The sequence below is a fragment of the Nicotiana tabacum genome, chromosome 5 (genome assembly GCF_000715075.1).
Source record: "Nicotiana tabacum cultivar K326 chromosome 5, ASM71507v2, whole genome shotgun sequence".
Taxonomy (NCBI): Eukaryota; Viridiplantae; Streptophyta; class Magnoliopsida; order Solanales; family Solanaceae; genus Nicotiana; species Nicotiana tabacum.
In genome coordinates this window covers 40,333,314-40,356,519 of record NC_134084.1, presented here as the reverse complement: position 1 = coordinate 40,356,519, position 23,206 = coordinate 40,333,314, and the positions used below count along the sequence as shown (strand labels likewise).

Sequence of the window (23,206 nt, the reverse complement as noted above, 5' to 3'; positions counted from 1 at the left end):
TGTTTGGAAGCTCTGGCCTGGAAGAAGTGCAAATAAGTTGTAATGCATTTTCATTTACTCCTATCTCTCCATTCTTCTGCATGTTGATGTAAACCTTGTAGTTTATTCTTGAAAAAATTATGCTTAAATGTCTCAGTATGTGATGATCATTTAAGCTTTGCATTGTCCCAATTAAACACAGATACATAATGTCACATTGTCAATTTTAAGGGACCATAATGTTTTCTCGCTGAAATAAGAAACAGCCTTTCTTGACTTATATTTCTTTTTTATTCAGGTTTTCACTCTTTCTACACTCAGTTGATTTATGGCTATGGCCAGTAAGAATACATTGATCCATCACTTTAATTCCTGAGTTTTGTTGCATTGCTATTGTTCCAATTAGTGTTGAATATTTCGGGAATTTTTTGTTGCCAAGAGTTGATGCCTTTGGATGATGATTGGAAATTGGACTGTGGAATTGAAGAAGCAACGCCTTCTGTACATCTAAGATACAACTCAATTAATTCAAGTCTTAGAAAATCTCTAGTCAAAACCGAAAGGAAAGATAGTGTGTACGTCAGTTGGTTTTGAATTAGAGCTGGGTGAAGTGTGAGCATTTGAATGCTTTGTTTCTAAAGTTGTAAAGTGAATCTTGACACATAATGATGTATGGTCAAAGCCTAAGATTTAGATAAGGTAAGTTCAATGCGGTCAACAACATCAATTAAATTTTCTTTTAACTGCTGGCTGCATCTTGTTCATGCATTGGACAGCACACCCTGTTTTATGCTAAACCACATTTGTTTACCATAATTAAGTTATAAAATTGATGTCCGTATGTGTATCAATTAATAATACTAAGTGATAACATAGAATAATAGTAAGTGATCGATAACAGTGTATGTACATGTTATTCATTGGATCGGTAAAAACACAGTGTGGATAAGTTTTTCCCGATAAGGAAAAAGTAAGTACTGCCTGGAGAGGAGCTGCTCCCAGATTGATGAGATGAGACGATAAATTTCTATTTTTGCATTTGAAAAGAGCAATATTGAGAAAAGCATATATTGAGGACACCAGAAAAAATCAGCTATCATTAATACAAATATTGTGTCCATAGATTATAAAAGCGCACCACTTGACCTCCGTTTGGGGAATAGGGTGCAGTTGCTATCAAAAGATTGTGATGAAATTACATGGACTTATAGTACTATTTTACTTGCAAAGAAACAAAACAGAAATATGGAACACTTACAAGATTCCTAAGACTAAGTATACCTTACCCTAAACTAGCAGTTTCTTAAGTAACGGAAGGCCCAGACGCAACGTTTTGTGTTTCACTTCCTGAGTTTCTGGATTCAACATATGAACGAGCCATTTGGATCATTGTCGAAACCTCCTTCTTGTACTGCATAGGGGAGGTGGAAGACAGTAAAGGAGAAAAAGAAGCCATATCAATCTCTTGTAAGTCACCTTAGCTATACTAAATGGAAAAGGATCCTTCCAAAGGTGATAATTACCTCGTCAACAGCTCCTGCCTTAATTTTAGACTGCATAATGCACCATTTCTTGAAATGTGCACCTGTTCAAATCTTGGAAGTTAGTTCACCTTTACAGTATCATATCCCCATTCTTGAATATGCTGTTGAAACTCTAGGTTCTAATCTTCCCGGTTCTACCGCAATGTTCACAATACCCATTACGTAACACAATAGACACCTATAACTACGCATTTGCCTGCATCATGCTAATACTTCACACAGATACATAGACATAAATAATGACGACAATGCAAATACTGAACAATCAGCTTGGACTACTGCAACTTAAGATTAGATGATCTTAGAAGGTGGAACTTGGGAAGAACAAGTGAAGGCACTAACCATTGCACCAGACAAGCAGTTTCTCACTTGACTTAAAATCTAAGTGTAATAAATGATAAGGGTAGAACCTAAGTTGCTCTGACATGGCAGTTTAGGTGCCGTACCCGTGTCGACACGGCGCTAGTATGAGTGTGGGTATGGGATCCGTACCGGATTTAGTCAAACAATTTTGGGTACTTTGACCACTACGAACGGAACAATTTGAGGCAAGATACAATTTGATTCTCGAATTCAAAACCAAAACCACGGTAAATTTGAAATATCTTATCTAGGAAATCAATCCTTTACGTATCTACAACTTGAGAATAAAAAAGAAATACACACTTTACAAGCTATACGTAAGTATTCCACAAAATTTCTCATAATTTAAAGATATTTTTATAGTTTTTTTTTTGAATTATTTTTAGCCGGATCCCCGCACCCGTATCCGTACTAGGATCCATATCCCCAAATCTTGAAATTTACATCTCGAAGAATCCGACCTCTAGATCCGCACCCGTGTCGGACACCCGCACCCGTGTCCGAGCAACTTAGGGTAGAACCCCAAAAGAGTCAACAAAAGAATAATATATTTAAGGCGACTAGTAAGTTAAATGACAGAAAGCATACAGCAAATATAAGCTAGAAGACGGCCAGAACTGTAACACAAGGATGACTTAGAAAGATGAGTGGCCTAAAGATGCACTAGATATTAATGGCAGACTAGTTAATCTCTTAGAGAGGTAAAGTTATTCCAGGTGGCGCATATTACAACTGAATAATTAAATATTCCAGATCCGGGTCTGTTTCTAGCAAGAATCTAGTATCAAGGATTGCCAAGAAGAACTGTGATGCCCTATTCTAAAGAGACGTCTTCAGAATACCATAATGCTTCATTTACAAACCTCATCAGAAAGGACTCGGGACCAGGACCCAGAAAAGTGACAAATGGATTGAACACTACAAACTGAACAAAAAACCATAGCCCAGACGAAACTTACCAACTTTTATGTCTAAAACGCAGGATGATTCAGAAGATGCCTCTAAAGACCACCTACAGTGGACCTGATTCAATATCAAATCTAATCAGTATAAGAAAGATAAATATGGGACAATCCTTAGCGGATAAGCCATGGAACAAAGCAAAAGTGGGGTTATTATCTACAAGGACTTCCATGGAATTGAAACCACGAATACTGGAAAAGAATATGGTCTGATGACCAAACGCAACAGCACCTCAAAGCATGATCCAAATGGGACATCATGTGCCTGTTGTACAGTCTCAAAAACCTAGAGGAAAGGAAAATGGTAAATTAAAACTAATAAGACAAATGATCAAAGCATAAAAGCAACCAGTAAATAGTTGTGGCACGAAATGATGAGAAATACCAGCATGTTCTTATCTGGTGACAAAACGGCATGCTGGTATTCCGTCATTGCTGAATCTGGGGGGCACATGGGACTGTTGCATATGGTTCTGAATGTAATCTCTCTGACTTGACCGTCATACTCATCAGCAGAATGCCATTGACCGATCTAAGAAGATAAAGACATTCGAAAGTTTAGCCACCATTAAGGCCACAGAGGTAAAGCAATTTCTATTTTCGGTAATTGTATCTCAAGACAGGACCAACTGAAACACAAAGTAATGTCTCCTCGCAAAGATAATTTAAATTTTGTTAACAGCATCGCAGGAAAAAACACTTATGCCTGAGACGATGACTAATTTGCTCCATCAAGATAAACAAAATACATCTATGACGGGTCAAATATTTTATTTAGTTCCTTTTCTTCTCGTAGTATGACGTTATGGTGCTTCAAAACTAATTTAATGGATGAATATCAGCAGTGGCCAGTAGAATTTAACAGACAAAGGAACACAGAGGTCTAGTCCACAAGGAACACATCAACTACACTTGAGCAGGAGTTTTCATCATTCTGAAAGCTTGCTTCTTTCTGTTCCATCCAGAAGTAACTCATATTAAACTTTCTTTCCTGTAGTATGCAGAAAGAGTGAATAAAGCTAAATTTAGTTTGCTAAATTGTCCACTCATATTTTGGGTGATTTAGAGCTGTTTAGTAACAGTATAATATAAGAATTTATTCCTTGTTGATCTTAAAATCCTTTAAGTGCAGGAATAGTGCTTAGATATGATAATGCCAGTAACTGCTCTAATTCATCAGACTTTAAAAACAGTTGCCCTTCTTCAGCCCTTTCTCACAGGCCTGGGCATATCCGCACTGAGTAGACTTCATGCAGATTTAGATGTATACACAACATACCATCACATTCAAGCTATGGAGCAAATATATTTCACCAAGTTCACTTTTTCTGGGTACTTGCTTTTCAATAAACAGATAGAGATTAATAAGAAACTGCACTAGAAGCACAAGCACTGCAACCTGATAACCAAATCAGAGGTTCTTCGTGTTTTCTTACTTGCTAATTGCCTCTTGGAACTCAGCTATTACCAACCTTTTTTTACTTTTGACTGGGCCATGACCCAAAAGATGCATTTTAGTTGAGCTAGAAATCATTTTGACATCTAATTCTACTAAAACATCCCCCTTTACCCACAAAAAGACAAAAACTGTAGAACTTATGCTCCGAAATGTATAATTCACAAACGGGTTCTATCTATATGCATATGGAAGGTTGAACTTACATTGATATTAGAATCTTTACGTGCTGTACGATACTCAATGGTATAATTTGAACCATCAGCCAGTAGTAAGTCAAAAACCTGCTGAGGTGTGCATGGGAAAATGTCCTGAAAATTTTTAATAAAATCATGTATCATGTATCAAGAGATTCTAGTTGCTAAAAGATAAGAGCTTAGGTCTCATACATACATTGTATATACCAGAAAGGACTTCTTCTTTAATAAAAGGCTGAGATTTCTCAGTCTTCGACACATTTTCTTTCCGACTCATATCCATCTTTTTACTTCCTTTAACCGAGCTGCTATGTGCACGTAGTGCTGACTGTTCCCTCTCCTAAAAGAAAACAGATAGAAAATTTGGGATTGTCACAACCAAAAAGATAAATGGTAACAGGTAGAGGAAGGAGATTCTGGGGAACAACTGTCAAGACCAAAACACATCTAAGTAATTACAAATTCCTAGCATACAGATTTATGAGAAAATTAAAAACTGCTGAGATTAAAAACATCTCTGCACATGATGTTGCTTCAACAAGCTCACAGCGAAAAAGAGAATCATTACATAAGAACCATTATCTGAGATCAGAAGTATTCAGCGACAATAACAAATTGCTATATAAATGACATAGCAATTTTTTGCAGTCTCCAAATCAAGAGTGTATTGCTTTCTCTTCTGCTTGGACAACAAGTTGATAAGATGTTTAAAAAAAATTGAAACATGAGCTTCATTTTTTTTGTACTAAAGATATTTAGGCAGGCAACAATTAACAGGCAAAGTAAACCCTCCGCATGAATCACACGTTTTCTGAAGCACTTAATAGTTGATTGGGACATTCCTTACAGTTACCCGCTGCATTCACCTTGAAGACACTCGTAAATGGTACTTAAGAGATGTTTGCCTTGGTTTAGAAGCCATAATCCTTCCTACAAAACCCAATATCTGCATGACAAAAAGCTACACTAAAAGTAAAGTCTCAACATGAAAGAGAGACTAGAGATGAAGTTGTTTTTTCCCTGAAATCGCCCATGTCCCCTACTCAAAATGTTAACATTATTGTCTAGGATCATAGCTATACACTTGATCTAGATAAACTCACCCATGAAATGCCCTTTTCCCTTGGAACAAGGGTCTATTTGATTGTAAGCAAGGTTTCTAATGTCATTCTTCTGCGCTACCAGGCGGCCAAATCATTATAAATGTTTTAACACAAGCAAATAAAACACGGTCCATCACAACTCAACACATGTATTCCAGTAATCTAGTCCTTTATTTTTTTTTGTTCTCTCTTTAAATTCTTTAACTATTCTCGTGCTTGGAATGTACATCCACATGCCTCTGTGTTAATCAGCCTAAACGGCTTCCTACCACACTACAGCTCTTCATGAGATCCATGAAAATAGTAATCATACTGCTGTCCAAAGACTACTTCCTACCTTGAGCACAAATAGAGATATTAACTACGCTGGCGGAAGTCTTGCATCAACAAGAAATAAGACAAATAGAAGAAAAACCTATACTTGATGTCTCCTATGCTAATACATTAGAACTTGTATCTTACATGATACCTACCCTATAGGCTACATGAACATTTTGGTACATTTAGTTTAGGTAGGAAATATTTCCAATGTAACACAGTGAAGCAAGCGGCAGAGGATGTCAATCACTAACTAATTCTCTGTCCTATTACATACAGATTATGTTGTATGGTCTGGAGCATGATTTGGAGCAGAATGGGTGATACTATAGACTGTAGTAGAGATGCTTCTAGGATTAAAATTAGAAGAGAGAGGAGGATGAGAGCAAAGAGCTCCTCCGGCGCTCATGTGGATAATATGCCGAGAGAAATAGGAGAGCATTTGAAGGGATAGAGAACTTGTTTGTACAGATAATTGGAAATTTTCCGTATTAATGGAGCACTTAGTGATATAGTGTTAGTGTTGATGTTGTTTGAAAATAATCATGCCTTTCTTTTAGATTCTCTACTTTTAAATACACCTTGTATGTGGGATTTCCCAATCTCATCAATAAATCTTCATCAACCCAAAAAAAAAAAAGAGAGAAGAAAACACAGTGAAGCAGGCAATTTGATTTCCAGGATGTTGTACAAGCAAGTAACCTTCACTAAAGATGTATAACTGCTTATTGTATCAGATAATCAGAAAAAAGACTAATTAAAAGCACAGAAAAACCTTTTTCTCTGCTTCTAGCATGGCGTGGTAGTCTGTTGCTGACCGTTGCAAGGCTCTAATTGCATGATTCCTATTCCAAAAAGACGCAAACATATATCGTACCCTCCCTGGAAGTTGAAAAGGTATGTGATTAGCAAATAGATATTAACAATCCAGAATGTCAATATAACTCACCCTCTAACATGAGTAACACAAAAAACCTCTCTTCTTTTCAATTTGAATCCCGTAGTCACTTGCAAGAGTATTTGTAGCGGAGATTATTGTGCATATTTTGTAGTTTGTTGTTAACTAGAAGAACATGTGGGGCCAACAGCTTTTAAAGTTCTTTTTTTTTAAGTCCAAATAGCTTTAGAGTTTTAAGTAGCAGAAATAGGAAACTGTTGCATTGAGAAGTTTAGAACTAGGTCCTGAGTAATTGTTGGGTTATATAATACATGGTATTTCAAAAATTTATTTTTCATAAAAGTAGATACTATTTGATCCAGCCAAGGAGAAAGGTATATGCAACTTGGTAGGTAGTGTTAGATAGGTATGTGTACATAATCCTAGTCCCTATATGTAGTAGGAGTAGAATATGTCCTAGTCCCATATGTAGTAGGAGTAGAATATGTATTATATATAGGGCTCATTGTATCATTGTTAATCAATAATAGATTTTTCTCCTGTGCATTCTTACATGGTATTAGAGCTTCAGTGAAAAAATTACGTTGTGCGTCATTCCAGCGACATCCGGGAAGGAAGATCTCGTCGTCGTGCAATTTTGCGGTAACTTCGTCTTGTTCCTAGGATTCATCACTGCTACAGTGATACTGTGCATATACCAGTACCACCATCAGATCCGAAACTCTTGTGCGACCAAAGAAATCTCAGTCCAATAGGAACAGAAAAGTCAATCACCGTGCGTCTTTCCGGTTAACGACTCAAGATTGGTTTGCGTTATCTCCTTATCGGTAAGTGTTGTGCGAAAACCAACACTACCATCTTGTTCTGAAAAGTCTAGCGACAAAACCCTAGTCAATCGCTCCGACAGAAAGTCCCTCAAGCGCCTCCACGCGCCACCAGAACTAGGTTTCCAAAGAGCGTGTCTGACACAGGCTCCAGCGCGTGCAACACTTTCCAACTAGAATTTTCAAAAATTTCTTTAGGACAGTTGTTTCGTGGGGTGGCTCTGAGTATACCAGTACAATTTCCTACAACAGATTACAAGAACTTTGGAATTAGCCAGCGAGCTACAGTAACTTTTCCGGCGCGTGTGAGTCATTCCATCCACTTTTTGACAAAACTTCTTCAGGACAACTAACTCGTCCAGTGATTCCGAGCCTACCCATATAAATTACATCGAATTCTGACAAATTTTATTTTTTCGGCGTGAACAGTAATTTCAAGAAAAGTTTCTGTTTTCTGGTGGTGTTTTAAAATCTATTTTGAAGTGTGTAATTTGGCTTAGTCTCACTATTTTCAAATTTCTCCGGCGACTTTTTGGCCAACTTCTAATTATCAACAACCACCTGGTTTTGTGCTCAGAGGGAGTCTAGTGGCCTTGTATATCGCTTGCGCCGATCACTTTATGTAACAAGCTCGGTACATATGATTTGTATGTACCGGTTTGAGGGTGAGTATTAGATAGTTATGTGTAAATAATACTAGTCCCATATAGTAGGAGCAGAATATGTCCTAGTCTCATATATAGTAGGAGTAGAATATGTATTATATATAGGGATCAATATCATTGTTAATCAATAATAGATTTTTCTCCCGTGCATCTCACAAGGTGGAAAACTTGGTACGAACAGTCTACAAGAGTTATACACCTCTCCTAACAAATCAATCAATCAATCAATCTACACCTCAAACCCAAATCTGTTTGGGTGGGGCTATATGAATCTTCCATATAAATGAAGAAGAAAAGGAAAAGCTCATTCACTATCCAACGTTCTGGCTCATTTAAATGAAGAAAAAACATTGAAAATAAATGAGATTGAATTAGAAGAATAGGTTGATTTACTAACCATCAGGATTTCCTAAAGGAGGTACCCCATGGCCGCCAGCACCTGTACGTAGAATTATTGTAATAGCAGGGTTAATGAATGCGTGCTGGCTCCTCCTTATCTAAAAGCAAAATAACACTACCATCAATTTTCAAAATATTGCCCAGACAACCATCCCAAGCACTGTGAAAACTTGGAAATGACAAAATCCTGACAACACACACAGATAATATCATACCTCATCAATATCTCCTAACGGAATAACTACCTGTGAAAACAGAAATTTAAGCATGGTTAAATAAGCAGCCCAGTATACACAAGTTTCAGCATTCTTGAGATGAATTAACTACATATAAAAATGTGGGGAGAAAATACGGTCATGACCAGTTACATTCAGGGTTAGAAAGAGAAACATTAGGATATAGAACCACGTCTACGAGGGAAATTAGAAAAGAAATGTCTTCAGCCGGATTCAATATTCTTTTTATCAATCAAGAAAAATTCCAACAAATTTTTGAATAAAACTCTCCAAGGTTCACAATATCCACCAGTAAGGTCACACTAAAAAGAGTTGTAACTAATTCCCTGATTGTATGCAACAAATGCTCGAGAAAGTTCAGAGAGAAGATCCATAAGGTTCCAACTTCCAATTTAGGGCGGAGAAATTTAAGGTGGAACTGACCTTCATCTGCTTTGAGAACACATTTGAGTGGAAGCAAATGTGCCAGGAAGAGACATACATACGTCCATGATACAAAAATGACCTCTCAAGTGCACAAGAGTAACTATGTTCAACAACCTGTATGTAGTGGTTCGTTTAGCAATCAAGCTGAATAGTCCAATTTTCCAACTTAGTGTCCTTTCAAAACCAAGAGACATCTATACAAACACAAATGCGCACTTGCCTCATCAGCAGGGAGACCAAAAATTGTTTGCAAAGGACCAGGTTTCTGATGAACAACAGTAGGTCCTTCTTTATCCAAAGCAATCCTTCTACGAGTATTATCACAACCATTCAAACCCCTAGGAAACCAGAAAGAAAACAAGAGGGAAAGAACATTATCCACCAGCTCCCAGAAAAATTATTTTTTGGTGAGATAGATATGACAGAACTATAATGATTTGTCATCAATAATTTTTCTGATGAATCAAATAATATTCCAGCAATAGAAAGAATAACTAATCCTAAATAGGTCTCCTGCAACTCTCCATTGAAAGCAAGTTTTGTTCAAGTTTTGTTCAAAGTGCTATTCACTTATTTTATTTGTAAATGTAAATTAGAAAAGCATTACTAAAGATTGCAACAAAAAAACAGAAGATTACATCTTATTACCCACTCGCCAACAAGTGAAATAGAGAATATAAAGAGTCACTTATCAAAAGGAACTATTAAAAGAGGAGTTCCACAAAAGGGAAAGTACTGTCTAACCACTTTAACGGCTATATAAGCTACGTTCTAAGAACTGTGCTCTACTGACAAATAATGTTGAATGCTTAACAACCATACAAGCTCTCCAGAACAGAACTTAGGGAACTGAAAGAATCCTCCTAGAAACATTCAAGTCATTTTAGAAGACATTTAGAATTTCACAACCTGAACCTAATTCATTAATACATTTGTGAGGACTTTAGCAGGACACAAAGCCACATTTAAATCAGTATTAAACACCAAGGTTTTGGACTTCAAGTACAATCAGAGCGAAGGTTTTAGTGAAAGACGCAACTGAACAAAAAGTAAAACAAATGCATATGTAATATAACCACTAAACCTCAGTGCCGAGCAAGTTAGGATGGCTATATCAATCCTCGATGACCATGTCCATTTAGACTCATCTTAGGCTACTAATATGTAAAATAAAAAAAGTACACCCTCCGTTCTAATTTATTTGGCGAAGTTTGACTTGGCACGGTGTTTAAGAAAGAAAGGAAGATTTTTAAACTTGTGGTCACAAATCATAGATATTTGTGTGGCTATAAAAGAGTCTCATTAAGGGTAAATGGAAAGTTCAAGTTAAATTGCTTCCAAATTTAAAAAGTTATTCTTTTTTTACCGGTTACTATTTGATGCCTACTTTTTCTCCCTTTTTCCTTATTGTCTGTTGTATCCCTCTTCTTTCCTTCTTCTCCCTCTTTCTTCTTCTTCATCTTCCCTTTTCTTCCTTCCCACCTTTTCTTGAGCCGAGGGTCTATCGGAAACAGCTTCTCTAGCTCTCCAGGTAGGGTAAGGTATGCGTAAACCCTACCCTCCCCAGACCCCACCTGTGGGATTATACTGGGTATGTTGTTGTTGTAGTTGTATTCTTTTTTTACCAGATTAAAAAGGAACTGTTGCCTATATAAATTGGAACATAAGGAGTAACAAAATAAAAAGAAAGTATTAGAGTTTATTAATAGTTTCTACTGACGTATAAATCTTTGAAAGACTAAACAACTCCTAGAAAAGCAGGACGTAAAGTAAAAGTGCTAACACGACTAAAATATATTCTCAACTAGTAAGTATCACCGATAAAGTTTTTTTTCTTTCACTTTGTCCTATCTTTTGCCAAATCTGCATGGATCCCAAGAGACTGTAGGTCCTTCGAAACAACTTCCTTCCAAGTGATCTTAGGTCTAGTTCGACTCCTTTTACTACCTAGTCTCACCATGGTGCATCTAGTGGTCGCCGCAGGCAGGGGCGGATTTAGGGGGGCGCAAGGGTGTTCACCCGAACACCCTTCGCCGAAAAATTACACTGTATATATAAGGCACAATCTGTTTTTTATCTCTATATATTAAGTTTTGAACACTCTTAACACAATCCAAAAGTGTAGTTTAGTAGTCAAGGGTAGGGCTGTGCATTTGGATCGGATATCCGAAATCCGATCCGATCCATTCTATTTCGGATTTTCGGATTCAAATTTCGGATTTTCGGATTGGATACGGATTGTGTTTTATGAAATTTCGGATTTTCGGATTGGATTCGGATTGGTATAATTTTAATCCGATCCGATCCGATATCCGAAATTATATGTACCTATATAAATACACACTAAAATTTAAGGGTTATGCTTATTCATTTTTCACACACCCCCTCACTCACTTAGATTTTTTCGCCTCTCTTGCACCTCTCTTCTCTTCAGTGAAGACTAAAAGAGTCTCAATGACTCAAACTTCCGATTTTACTTTGATTTTATGTCTCTTTCTTCCGCCTCTCTTCTCTTCTCTTCTGTCTTTTATGTCTATTTCATGTTCTATTCTTCAACTTTTGATTTTATTTTGATTTTTTTGTTTGTTTTGGTAGATGGAAGATGAGATAGAGACACCGAATGAACTTTAAATTGTTGAAAATTTTTGTGACAATCTGATCCGACAATCCGAAAAATTATCCGATCCAAAGTTTAAAATCCGATCCAATCCAATGTTAATTCGGATCGGATTCGGATTGCCCTTTTCAGAATCCGAAATCCGAAATCCGAAATCTGAATCCGAAATATGCTAAATCCGATCCAATCCGATCCGTGCACAGCCCTAGTCAAGGGGGTTCAAAATCTACATAAGGTCATGGGTTCAATTCCAACTATCTACAAAAAAAAAATTTGAATCCCCTTCGTGGAGATCCTGCCTCCGCCACTGGCCGCAGGACATGACCATTACCATCTTAAGCAACCTTCTCTGATCTTATCCTCAATAATGTACTACTTGGATCTTCTCATGAATGTGATCATTTCTAATTTTGTCTTGTCTTGTATTCGCACATCCATCTTCGCATCCGCATGTCTGTGACACTCATCTTCTGGATGTATTGGACCTTAGTAGCCCAATATTAACTCTCATTACACATTGTTGGTCTTATAATTGTTCCATAAAACTTACCTTTCTTTTTGGTAGGCATCCTTCTATCACATAGTACCCTGGTAACACTCCTCCATTTCAACCATTTGAATTAAATCTGTGTAACATCGTCATCTATGAATTCATTTTCTTATAACAACGAGCCTAGATATCTGAATTGCTTGCATTTAGGCACTGCAATCCCATCCAATCTCACCTCATTTTCGCTCTTATTATGCTATCTATGCTTACAGTGCATAGAATTAGTTTTACTTCTACTCATCCTAAAACTCTTATTCTCTAGAGTGCTTCTCCATAGGCCAAGCTTTTGGTTGACACTCTCGTCGGTTTCGTCAATTAGCACAATATTACCAGCAAATAGTATACACCATGGGACCTCATCTTGTATTGTGTTGGATAGCTCATTTATAACAAGGGTAAACATGTATGAGCTCAATCTCGATCCCTAATGTACACCTATGGTTACGGGAAACTCCTGTGTTTCTCCTACTATTGTTCTCACGCTAGTGACGACTCCTTCATGCATGTCCTTTGTCGCATATATATTCAATATGATTTACTTTCTTCCCTAATAGCCACCAAAGGACCTCTCTAGGTACTATATCATATGCTTTTTCTAGGTCAATGAATAAGATGTGAAAAAAAAATATTTTTACAAACAAAGGAATGGAAAACAGACTACAAATAAGTGAAATATTTGAAGTATAAATCATGTCGATTAAGTTCAAAACCATTATGAATTTCCGATCAGATGCAAACGTCACAACATCCCTTGCAGTAGCCCCTACCAAACCAGGATCATACCCAACATTCCTTCCAGGGTAACTCATCAAAAACTTCATTGCAGCATCATTTGCAGCATCATTTGCAGCATTCCGCACAGTGAGGAGACTTTAAGAGGAAAGGGGAAGATGAGATTCATTTAACTACTTTTTATCATTACACAGAAACATCTTTGTAAGAAATCCAATCACAAAATTCCTTATTGCACATAAATCCCAACTTCAACTCATCTTTTGAAATAGTATGTGCATTTGAGAAGCAAAGAGTGCTAGCATGAACCAAAAGAAGGGACCCTAATAAGCTAAAATGAGCATTATCAGATTAAGCATTTTAGTAAATAGCATTATCCCCACACAGAATGGTTGAAATCCAAACAGGAAGAAACATACGGCCCCAAAAAAAGAAGGGAGCAGAGCCCTACCTTGAAGAATTGATATTGAGTTTTACTGTTTTAATGTGAAGACAAACCTGTAAAAGAAACGGGCATGATTCAGTTTCATTGGGATAGAACCTCCACAACATCAATCAAAACTATGATGCATTATTCTAAAAAGAAGGGAAAAAAGATGAAACAATCAATAGATACCTGCCCTGACGTGCTATCCAATGTATACCATACAGCACCTGTCTGACCTTCATTTTCAACAGGTACAGTCACCGAACCAAGAACAGCACTTTTCCAAATTATATCCCAATCATATATTGTTACATTTATCTGCCGCACAATCAAGTAAAAGAATTATTGTAAAGAAAATGACCAAGATCACCATGCCCATGTAGCCTCAACTTAATGTAACAAATAGAAATAATAGCAGTATATCCAAAGAGTATTACAAAAACACAGCATTGCACTTCTGCTTCATTTGATAAGATGTGTTGAATAGCTTACCTCTGCTGGAAGCTCATCAACTGAAAAGTTGAACTCCTCCCCCCACATAGGATTTCTTGAACCAGGGATCATTGAACTACAACAGGTACAAAAGTAGTACTTGAAATATGTTTAACAGATGCAATAACACATGCTGAGTATATGCTTTCATAAAAGAACTGCTCCAACTTTTGTAAATCCATTCCTCGTTACCCCAAGAATACGTGAGCGCACACGCATATATCTCAAGCCTTGTGAGCATAACCATCTATGTCTCTCTCTCTCCCTCCCCCTCCCCCCTTCCAAAGATGAACTTAGGACAAATCTTAGATGTACGCATCGTCAACAAACCAACTTAATGAGAAAAGAATATATGCCCGCAGCTGACCAGAGAAGCTGTGATTGACTTTAAAACTGTCACTCCAATTTTTATTTTTTGTACCTGAAGTGAAACACTACTTTATCTCATTTCTGCAATATTGCCATAGTCATCATTTTATCTAGAAAATCTGAAAGATGATGAAAACCGAGGAAGATTGTCTTACCAGCTAGAAGTAGAACTAGAACGAACTTTCAACGAAAGGAAAGGACTAAGATGTAACAATGTTTTCAAATTGATCGTCAAGTCAAATGAAATGCTTGTTTAAATAAATTTTAATAGCAATCAGAAGGGACCGAGTCAACTAATCTCTCATGTTTCTGTCATATATTGACATTCAATTTGCAGATATATACTCGCAAAAGAAAATCATCATGCTTCCTCTTCAATAATGCAACTTGGTTGCAATCACAGCAATAAAAGGAAGTATAGATATAACTAGGAAACATCACCTAAATAACTGACCCTCCAAGATAACAGGATAACAAAAATATATACAATCACCTAAATCTTTTTTGTGTGCCACAAGTGATGATTACGTATGGATCTGACGTCCCATTCAAATTAGCAGCAATGAGATTTTTAGCAGCTAATAGTTCAACCTGGAATATAGAAAAACACTAGTCAACTATGAATTGCTAACAAAGCTACTACATGCATTTAAATCCCAAGACATAACGCATTACCTTTGTAAGTACTAGCAATAAAATACAATACACCACAATTAGAGATAAGAGTGATAACATATAGCAGGAGCACCAAGTTCAGAAATACCTTGATTATATATGCAGAATTAGTTTGAGGGTCTCCTTTTAACTGGCCCATCTGCAAAATAAGTGTAGAATTACATGTCAAACAAGTGGAAAGTACTCAATGTAAATGGATAATAGGTTTATAACCACAATTCCCAAGAAAGCAATTGAAACAAAAGCCAAAAAGAGGAAAAGGAAACAAACTAAATAAACAACCATCTCAATGTTATCCAGTTCAGGCAAGGTTCATAAAGTTTCAAATCAAGGAAAAATTTATCAAGAAACTCTCAGTGAAGTGGGAGATTCATGTTAACCGTGACTACTAATAAATTTTCTAAAGTAAACATAACATACATTAATGTTAAATTATCAGCCCATTATAAAATTACCTGTATCAAAGAGATGAGTGACATTATTATTGCTTAATTTGACAAAATGTTTTGCATAGAAAATATGTGTCAATTCCAAATCCAAAATTTCTCATTTTAACTTAGCAGTATATTACATCAGTATTTCATTACAAAGATTGTTTATGTTAAGCGAGTGAACAGGTGGGAACCACTGAATACTTTCTGGTTCTTGTGGATTAGAAAGGTAAGACATTCACAGCTACTGTGGGATTTATTAACAAGTCTTCCCATGTTGTTTAACCTATTTAATATCTAGGTAGTCAACGTCAGCCTTCTTCAACGTAGTCTTCTCTAATTATCTTTTCAAAAGTTTTTACCAGTAGTGTTTTCCTCAGATCTTTTAAATTTACAATTTCTATTTAAAGATAAATCAAACATTTTCCAACGCAAAACCGAATGAAGTCAACCATCATAAACTGATCTAGGTCATATGATCTGGGAGGATTCATATGTTGTTAAACTGTAGTTTAGGAGAGTGGTTAATATTGATACTCAAAAAATAAAATAAAAGTATTTAATCTAGAGTAGATGCAGTTTAAAAGAAAAAATCATCAATGCATGGCTGATTAAAAAATCATTAACACATGGTTGATTTCTTCTATTTACTGACTCCTTTAACATGTTCAAACATATTAATCAGCTGGGAAGTTCAAAACTCCAAACATCTATTGCCAACTGCTTTAAATTTTACTAGTTAGCTTTTTCACAAATAACCAAGTGTATACTCCTTTCACTTCAAATTGAGTTTTCGTTTCTAATTTGGTTCTTCAAACTTCAAAGTAATGTCAACTTTCTCGAAATGGAACATGCGCCTTATACATAAAAGCATAAAAAGGTAAAATTGACCAACTTTAGACACTTCCCAAAATCAAAATAAATCAAAATGTAGCTAACTGTAAAATGGGTCCACTAGCTTAAACTAACAAATATGTAAGTTCTAATTCAATAAGCTGCACTACAACTGGTGCTTGGCCCAAGAAATTTTTCTGGAAAAGGTTTAAAAGCAAAAAAGACATCTGTTTGTTAACAAAACAAATTACTTTTCCCAAAGAAATGTTTTCCTGAATAATACAAGAAACCTTTTTCCAAACTTATTCCAGTTAGCCAATAAGAGTTCTTTTTTTTTTCTTTTTGATTTATTATATCTTTTCTTATTAATTTTCAAATGTTCTTTCTCCCTGTTATCATTTTCCAGATTTTCAACCTTCCTCTTATGCTATTCTTTTCAAAGCGAAAAATTATAATTTACTTTTCCTTTTTTACCTTTTTATACTGCTATGGCCCAAATAAATAGTTCTACTGCACATGTTCGTCATATTACTGTAATGCTTATATGGTGAAGGTGAAACAAATAATATGTCGAGACTTAAACCAGAAACATCTAATCAAACATGTAGTACAAACATAATTATTTTTTAAATAAGTTTGAACAAGAAAAAACTAGTCATATACACATTTCCAACAAAAGATTTTTCTAAATTCAAAATAAAATAAAATAAAAAATTCATAAACACCATCCAAGTGCACCTCCATCGGAATTTTCATCTTTAAAAAAGATTGGAGTTCCTAAGTGACGCGCTGAAAAAGGAAAACAACCCTGCAACATTCAAACTTTTGGAGACAAGAAAGTAAACTTACACAATCAATCAACCAACTATGCCTCATCGATAAAAAAAAAATTCCACTTTATCATATTCACTTTTCCTTGAAGTTAACAGGTAAAGTAGCTGCCATGTGACCATCATGGGTTCGAACCGTGGAAACAGCTTCTTGCAGAAATACAGGGTAAGACGCCATACAATAGACCCTTGTGGTTGGCCCTTCCCCAGACCCCGCGCATAGCGGAAGCTTAGTGCACTGGGCTGCCCTTTTTTTACTTTTTCTTCACGGAAGAATAACACTGAATGAAATATTTTACTACTGTATAGATGTTCATCGACACCGCTAGGGAATTCAATGAAGTATAAAGATTGCCCATCTGCTAATAAGGCAGGCAATGCTATCATTAGTTGTTTCACGGAGAAAAAAGGGGTTATCTGTGGTCTGCACAATATAAAGGCCATAGAACACAAAACAATAATATTGCCACATTACACATCATTACATCTCCACGTTATACCACAATATGTTGTTAGGTTTCTGAAATGTTTAGGACATACTCTAACTTATAAGTTACACATCATTACTATGCCTCAATCGCAAACCAGTTTAAAATCTCCAGAAAAAATGTAATTTCACACGTACTGGCATTTATAAGGAGACCAAGTGACCACCGACCACAATTCCCTAGCCTAACCCTTTCAAGGCAGCAATTTTAACAAGCATATAAACAAATATGACATTTAACGAAGTCAATCAAGCAGAGACGCGATCGTATTTCCCGATTCTTGGCACCTTTTCCTTACCGAGATACTCAAGTAAGCAATGGCAAAACCAAAGTGAATTTGGCCGTTTCCTACCTAGAAATAAGTAGAAAGGCAAAGTTTTGCTTTTTCAAAAGAGCAACCTAATTAGAAAGGCCTAACTTTACCTTTTCAAACCAGCAACCAAAGAAGCCTTCTTTCTCAGTTTGGCCTACTACTTCCAAAGGAAATCTTTTCTTATTAAGCATCACTAAATGCAACATGATTCTTCAACTTTTCTATCTAATTGCTATTACGCAATAACAAAGTCACTTTCTATCACTAATTCCAAAAAAGACAACTCTTCCCACTTAAATAACTTGTAAAATACTGCTAAATTACCCCCAAAATCCCGTCATCAGTGCCCAATAAAAAGAATTATAACTGAGAAATCCCCGAGGGTCAGTGGCTCACAGATCAAAGTCATAATAGGCCCATTCCTTTATCATTTTCCACTTAAATACTAGGCTTTTTTCAGCTGCAGGGTCCGATGCCCTACTTATCCCGTGAATAAATCATCAATACCTTACAACCTTTATCACTAAAATTAAAATCGTTAACAACAAGCAATTACTTAAAATTCTGTCCATATGCATTTCTACAACAATTCCAAAATCACAAAAAAACCATCAGATAACATAAATTCAAAATAGGCACGCAAAAAAAAAGTCTAAAAAACCTTTTGTTTATCCTCAACGGCACCACCGGAATCATCGGCGGAAACGCGATCATCACCGCAGGCAGAGCCGCCGCCGAGTGCAAAGCACCAGTAAGAAAATATGAGGAATGCCGTGGCGGCGACGGTGACTTTCACCTCCCACCACGACGGCACTAATACCTCCAACGCCGCCTCCACAATCATCTGCTTTACTGAAACTTTTTTTTAGACGCTATTTGAAGTCAATTGGGTGGTGACAAATTTGGTATTTGAAATTGTTGAGAAAAAATGTACACATATATATATAGTTGGAAAGAAAACAGTGGATCAAAGGAAAATGGCGGAAAATTCCAAGCAGACAAAAATTCCTACTGTGTGTATAATATATATGTATGGTATATATACACGCAGTGAGTGTGTGAGCGTGTGAAAGAGACAGACAGGGTCAATGTCAAAGAAGGGAGGAGGAGGACGACGACGACGAAGAAGAAGAAAGAGGGGGAGTTGTAAATTGGACATTGTTGAAAGTTAGAGCGTAGAAAAGAGGATTAAATAGTCTGTATTTAAATGACAGTTTTAGCCCTATTGTTTGTGAAGCTGATTTGGACTTCCTAACTTGAATAGTAGGGAGGATAAGGGATATTGTTGGAAATATGGACTTTATAGCGTCTAGAAGGGAGTTTAGTGGAAAGTTAGAATTCAAAGTTAGAAAGTTTATCCTTTTTTTTCTTTCTAAAAAGCCGTCCACGTGAGTTTTGGTGGAATTTCCGGCTATGTGCTTCTTCTTGGGGGCAAACAGGTCTTCTTTTAGCAAGTCGAGACTATTTACCTTTCAACTATCGAAAATAAACTAATTTTATCAAAATTTTGGTATAAAAATATCCTTGCCGTCTTACAGCTTGTTTGGACGGTTGTTCACGTTCTATCGTATTATATTATTATCCCAAAATAAATTTATTTTAATTATTTTATTAAAATTAATTGTATTATATTATTAAATATATTAATTCAGAATAATAAAAAGTCCCCTTCTTTTAAACAACCGGTTTAGTGTGGTGGGATTGTTTCCTATTTTTCTTTTCAGATATGCTCTAACTTATTACTTCACAATTCTATTTTACCGGTTACCTTTTTTCTATTTTAACTCCAAATCTCCAACCTATATTCTATTTTATTTTTTTCAAGAACTTCTGCCACCAACGTTAAAAGTATTTTGCCGTCTTCTCTTTTATTTTTTCTCCTAATTTGTTTTTAACTCAATCATAATTAGTTGTGCTTCTTTGTTTTGCCTTCTTCAGCCTCACGCTTTGTTCTGTTTTCTTAAGGTATTTTGTCTTCTTCTGTTTTATTTTTTAAAATTATTTTTATGCATAATTTTTAATAAATTTAATATTTAAACAATGGAGGGTATCTTAGTCAATTTATCAGTTATAATACAGTACGATACAATCAAACCAAACAGCAAACTATTATTTAACAATAACAAACAATACAATCTATCCAAACATTGTATTTATAAAACGATACGATACAATACGATATAATACAATACAATACATTATAAAATGATGAGGAATAATGATCCAAACAGAGTGTTAATATTAGATCATTTCTACCCATATTTGCTGATGATTGAATCGTAAGCTCTAAAATTTGTCTAATTAGAATTAAAGCATAGTTGAAGGGTAATATTGATCCTTTTCCAAAATTTTAATCCTCTTTTTTAAATTCATTTAATATTTTTATTTCTATTAGATTAATTAGCATAGTAGAAGTGGTCTAATTTTACAATTGAAATATAAAAAAATAGTTTTAAATTTTTTGAAAAAATACTAGAAAAACAAGAAATTCCATACCTTCTATGATTAGTTAGTCAAAATTTTCATTGATAAAGTTTAAAAATTATCTCAATTGAAGAAAATTTCAAGATTGCAAATGTGTCAAAAAAACATTTTTTTTTTCTGCAATTGGAGCCCAAAAAAATCTTGTTTTATTCCTTGAATGTTGTGACGAACTGATAGGTCGTTTTGAGTACTAGCTTTTGTTTCTGTGTTCCAAGACCTTTACTAGCTTCATTTAATATTTCTGTATTTGTGAGTGTGGTCTGTGTCGTTTTCCGGAAAACTTTTACGTAAAATTTGAAGAAAAAGTAATTTTTGGCTTAAAATGGGACTTGAGTTGACCGCGATCAATATTCTTGATAAACCACCTCAGATCGGTATTTTGGCTATTCCGGTAATTTTGGTTGGGGTCCATGGTGACCCGCGCGCATTTCAGCACATTTTGTGAAAATGAGTTTTCAAGTTGAAAATCATGAGTTTTGATGATCGATTCTTGTTATTTGATATTATTTTGATGACTTGAGGTAGCGAGAAAGTTTATATGATGTTATTAAACTTGTGTGCATGTTTGGTTTGGAGCCCGAGTGGCTCGGGTAAATTTCGGATGTGTTACAGATGAGTTTTGATGGTTTGAGAACTGCTGGTGCATCTCCTGTTTCTGGTGTCTGTTGCAGATCTCACAATTGCGAGGTCTGGCTTGCATTTGCGAGCAGGGGCCTGGGCTGGGTGACCTCGCATTTGGGAGGAAAAGGTTCATTTTTGCAAGCTGTCAGAGGCCGTTTTTACGAACATCTTGGTCGCATTTGCGATCGCTGCAACATAGGTCAACATCACATTTGCAAAACTTTTAGGCACATTTGCGATGAAGGTACCTTCGCATTTGCAAACAATTTGTCGCATTTGTGAAATCTGGTCAGCTGACACATTGATCGCATTTGTGATCCATGCTTCGCACTTGCGGTGTTCGCAATTACAATACCTGCAGCTTGGTAAAAAGAGGGGAAATAGGACTTAGCTCATTTTACACCATTTCTCTACCCTAAACACTTTAGAAGCAATTTTTGAAGAACTTTTTCTTCCCAAATTCATAGGTAAGCAACTCTAATCCACTTTCTTTCAATTTCCCATTACTTTTTAAGAGTTTTAACATCAAATCTAAGATTTTCATGGTAAAAATTAGGGATTTTGGTAGAATTTAGGAATTTTACAAAATTGAGTTTTAGACCTCAAATTGAGATCGAATTTCAAATAAATCACATAAAAGGGCTCAGGGGTGAATGGGTAATTGTGGTCCAAATCTCGGATTTTAACCAAGCGGGTCGGGATTGACTTTTGTTGACTTTTTCAATTTCTTCAAATATTGAATCTTTTCATTAATTGGTAGTTTCTAAAGCCTATTTTGAATTGTTTGAACGATAATTGACTAGATTTGATTGGTTTGGAGGTTTGTTCGAAAGGCAAGATAGTGGTTGGTTGGTTGATTTGGTTGTGGAGTGAGGTAAGTGTCGTGTCTAACTTTGACTTGAGGAAATTAGAATTTATTGGTTGTTTGTTATGAGAATTATGTGAGAAAATGACGTATATGCGAGGTGATGAGTGTATATGCGATGTCATGGGGTTAAAGCATGCGGGGTTAGGCTATTTACTTCCGTGTCTTTATTTATTCCATATTATCTCTTGTTACAATCTTTAGTTGCTACATGTTCTTACTTGTTATCCATGTTTTACTTGTTATTTGTTATTTACTTGTTACTTATTTCGATTTGTACATTTCTCACCCAATACCTGCTTGCCTGCTACATGCTTTTAATTGCATTAATTGTATAATTTTTCTGTCTCATGTTTTACTTGCTTTTATTATCCTTATTTTACTTGAAGCACTCTATTACGTCATTTCGTTTATGTGAGCCATTTAGCTATTTTAGTATTAATATTTTGCCAAGGTTTGGGATTACGAAGTATTGGCTATTCTCCATTTGTAGTGGTAGTTCCTTTTTGTTTTGCACATTTCATTTCTCTTTTGTGTTGATTTTTTGTAAATCGTGGTGTTGAGTTATTTATGATAATAAATTAATATTGGGGGAACCGGTTGCACACCGTAATGGTATTGAAATGAATTAATATTAGGGGATCGTGTTGCATGCCGTAATATAAAATGATATGATATGATATTGGGATGGGGTTGCACGTTGCAATAGATATTATGTTGAGTGTTGGGATCAAGTTGCACACCGCAACAGATTTGATGTGTTGTAGTTGTTTGTGGCTGTAGAGTTTATTCTCGGTATTGTGATATAAGTTTTGAGATTATGTTATTCTGGGACTCTCTGGTAGTTGACCTTCGGGTCCGTTTATATGAGTTTTTCGTTTTATCTATATTTCTGTATTCCGTTATTATTATTCATATAGGTTTTTTGTAAGTGTCTTGTCATAGCCTCACTGCTATTTTTTCTAGGTTAGGCTCGGTACTTACAGAGTACATGGGGTCGGTTGTACTCATGCCACACTTTTGTACTTCTTGTGCAGATACTAGTGTTAGTATCAGCGACATGTGGAGGAGTTCTTGCCCGGATCGACTTACAGCAGGAGACTTGAGG

The 23,206-nt window shown here is 35.8% G+C and overlaps 1 protein-coding gene across 2 annotated transcripts; it reads right to left on the bottom strand.

The window, feature by feature from the left end:
* Positions 1 to 1,049: 1,049 nt before the first annotated feature.
* Positions 1,050 to 19,291, bottom strand: LOC107828644 (BAG-associated GRAM protein 1). 2 transcript variants are annotated; one of them, XM_075253495.1, is made up of 18 exons: positions 18,790 to 19,291; positions 15,321 to 15,371; positions 15,051 to 15,148; positions 14,189 to 14,264; positions 13,886 to 14,014; positions 13,721 to 13,767; positions 9,591 to 9,708; positions 9,368 to 9,484; positions 8,924 to 8,953; positions 8,707 to 8,806; positions 6,698 to 6,804; positions 4,698 to 4,841; positions 4,511 to 4,615; positions 3,234 to 3,380; positions 3,081 to 3,134; positions 2,846 to 2,909; positions 1,503 to 1,564; positions 1,050 to 1,390 (listed from the first exon to the last, which is right to left on the bottom strand). In XM_075253495.1, exons 1-18 carry the CDS (start codon positions 18,970 to 18,972, stop codon positions 1,283 to 1,285), a joined length of 1,740 nt encoding a protein of 579 aa, XP_075109596.1. In that variant the 5' UTR covers positions 18,973 to 19,291; the 3' UTR covers positions 1,050 to 1,282. The 2 variants fall into 2 exon arrangements, with proteins under 2 accessions (XP_075109596.1, XP_075109597.1); XM_075253496.1 differs by lacking the exons at positions 15,051 to 15,148; positions 18,790 to 19,291 and having other exon boundaries at positions 15,321 to 15,344.
* Between the last annotated feature and the right edge of the window lie 3,915 nt (positions 19,292 to 23,206).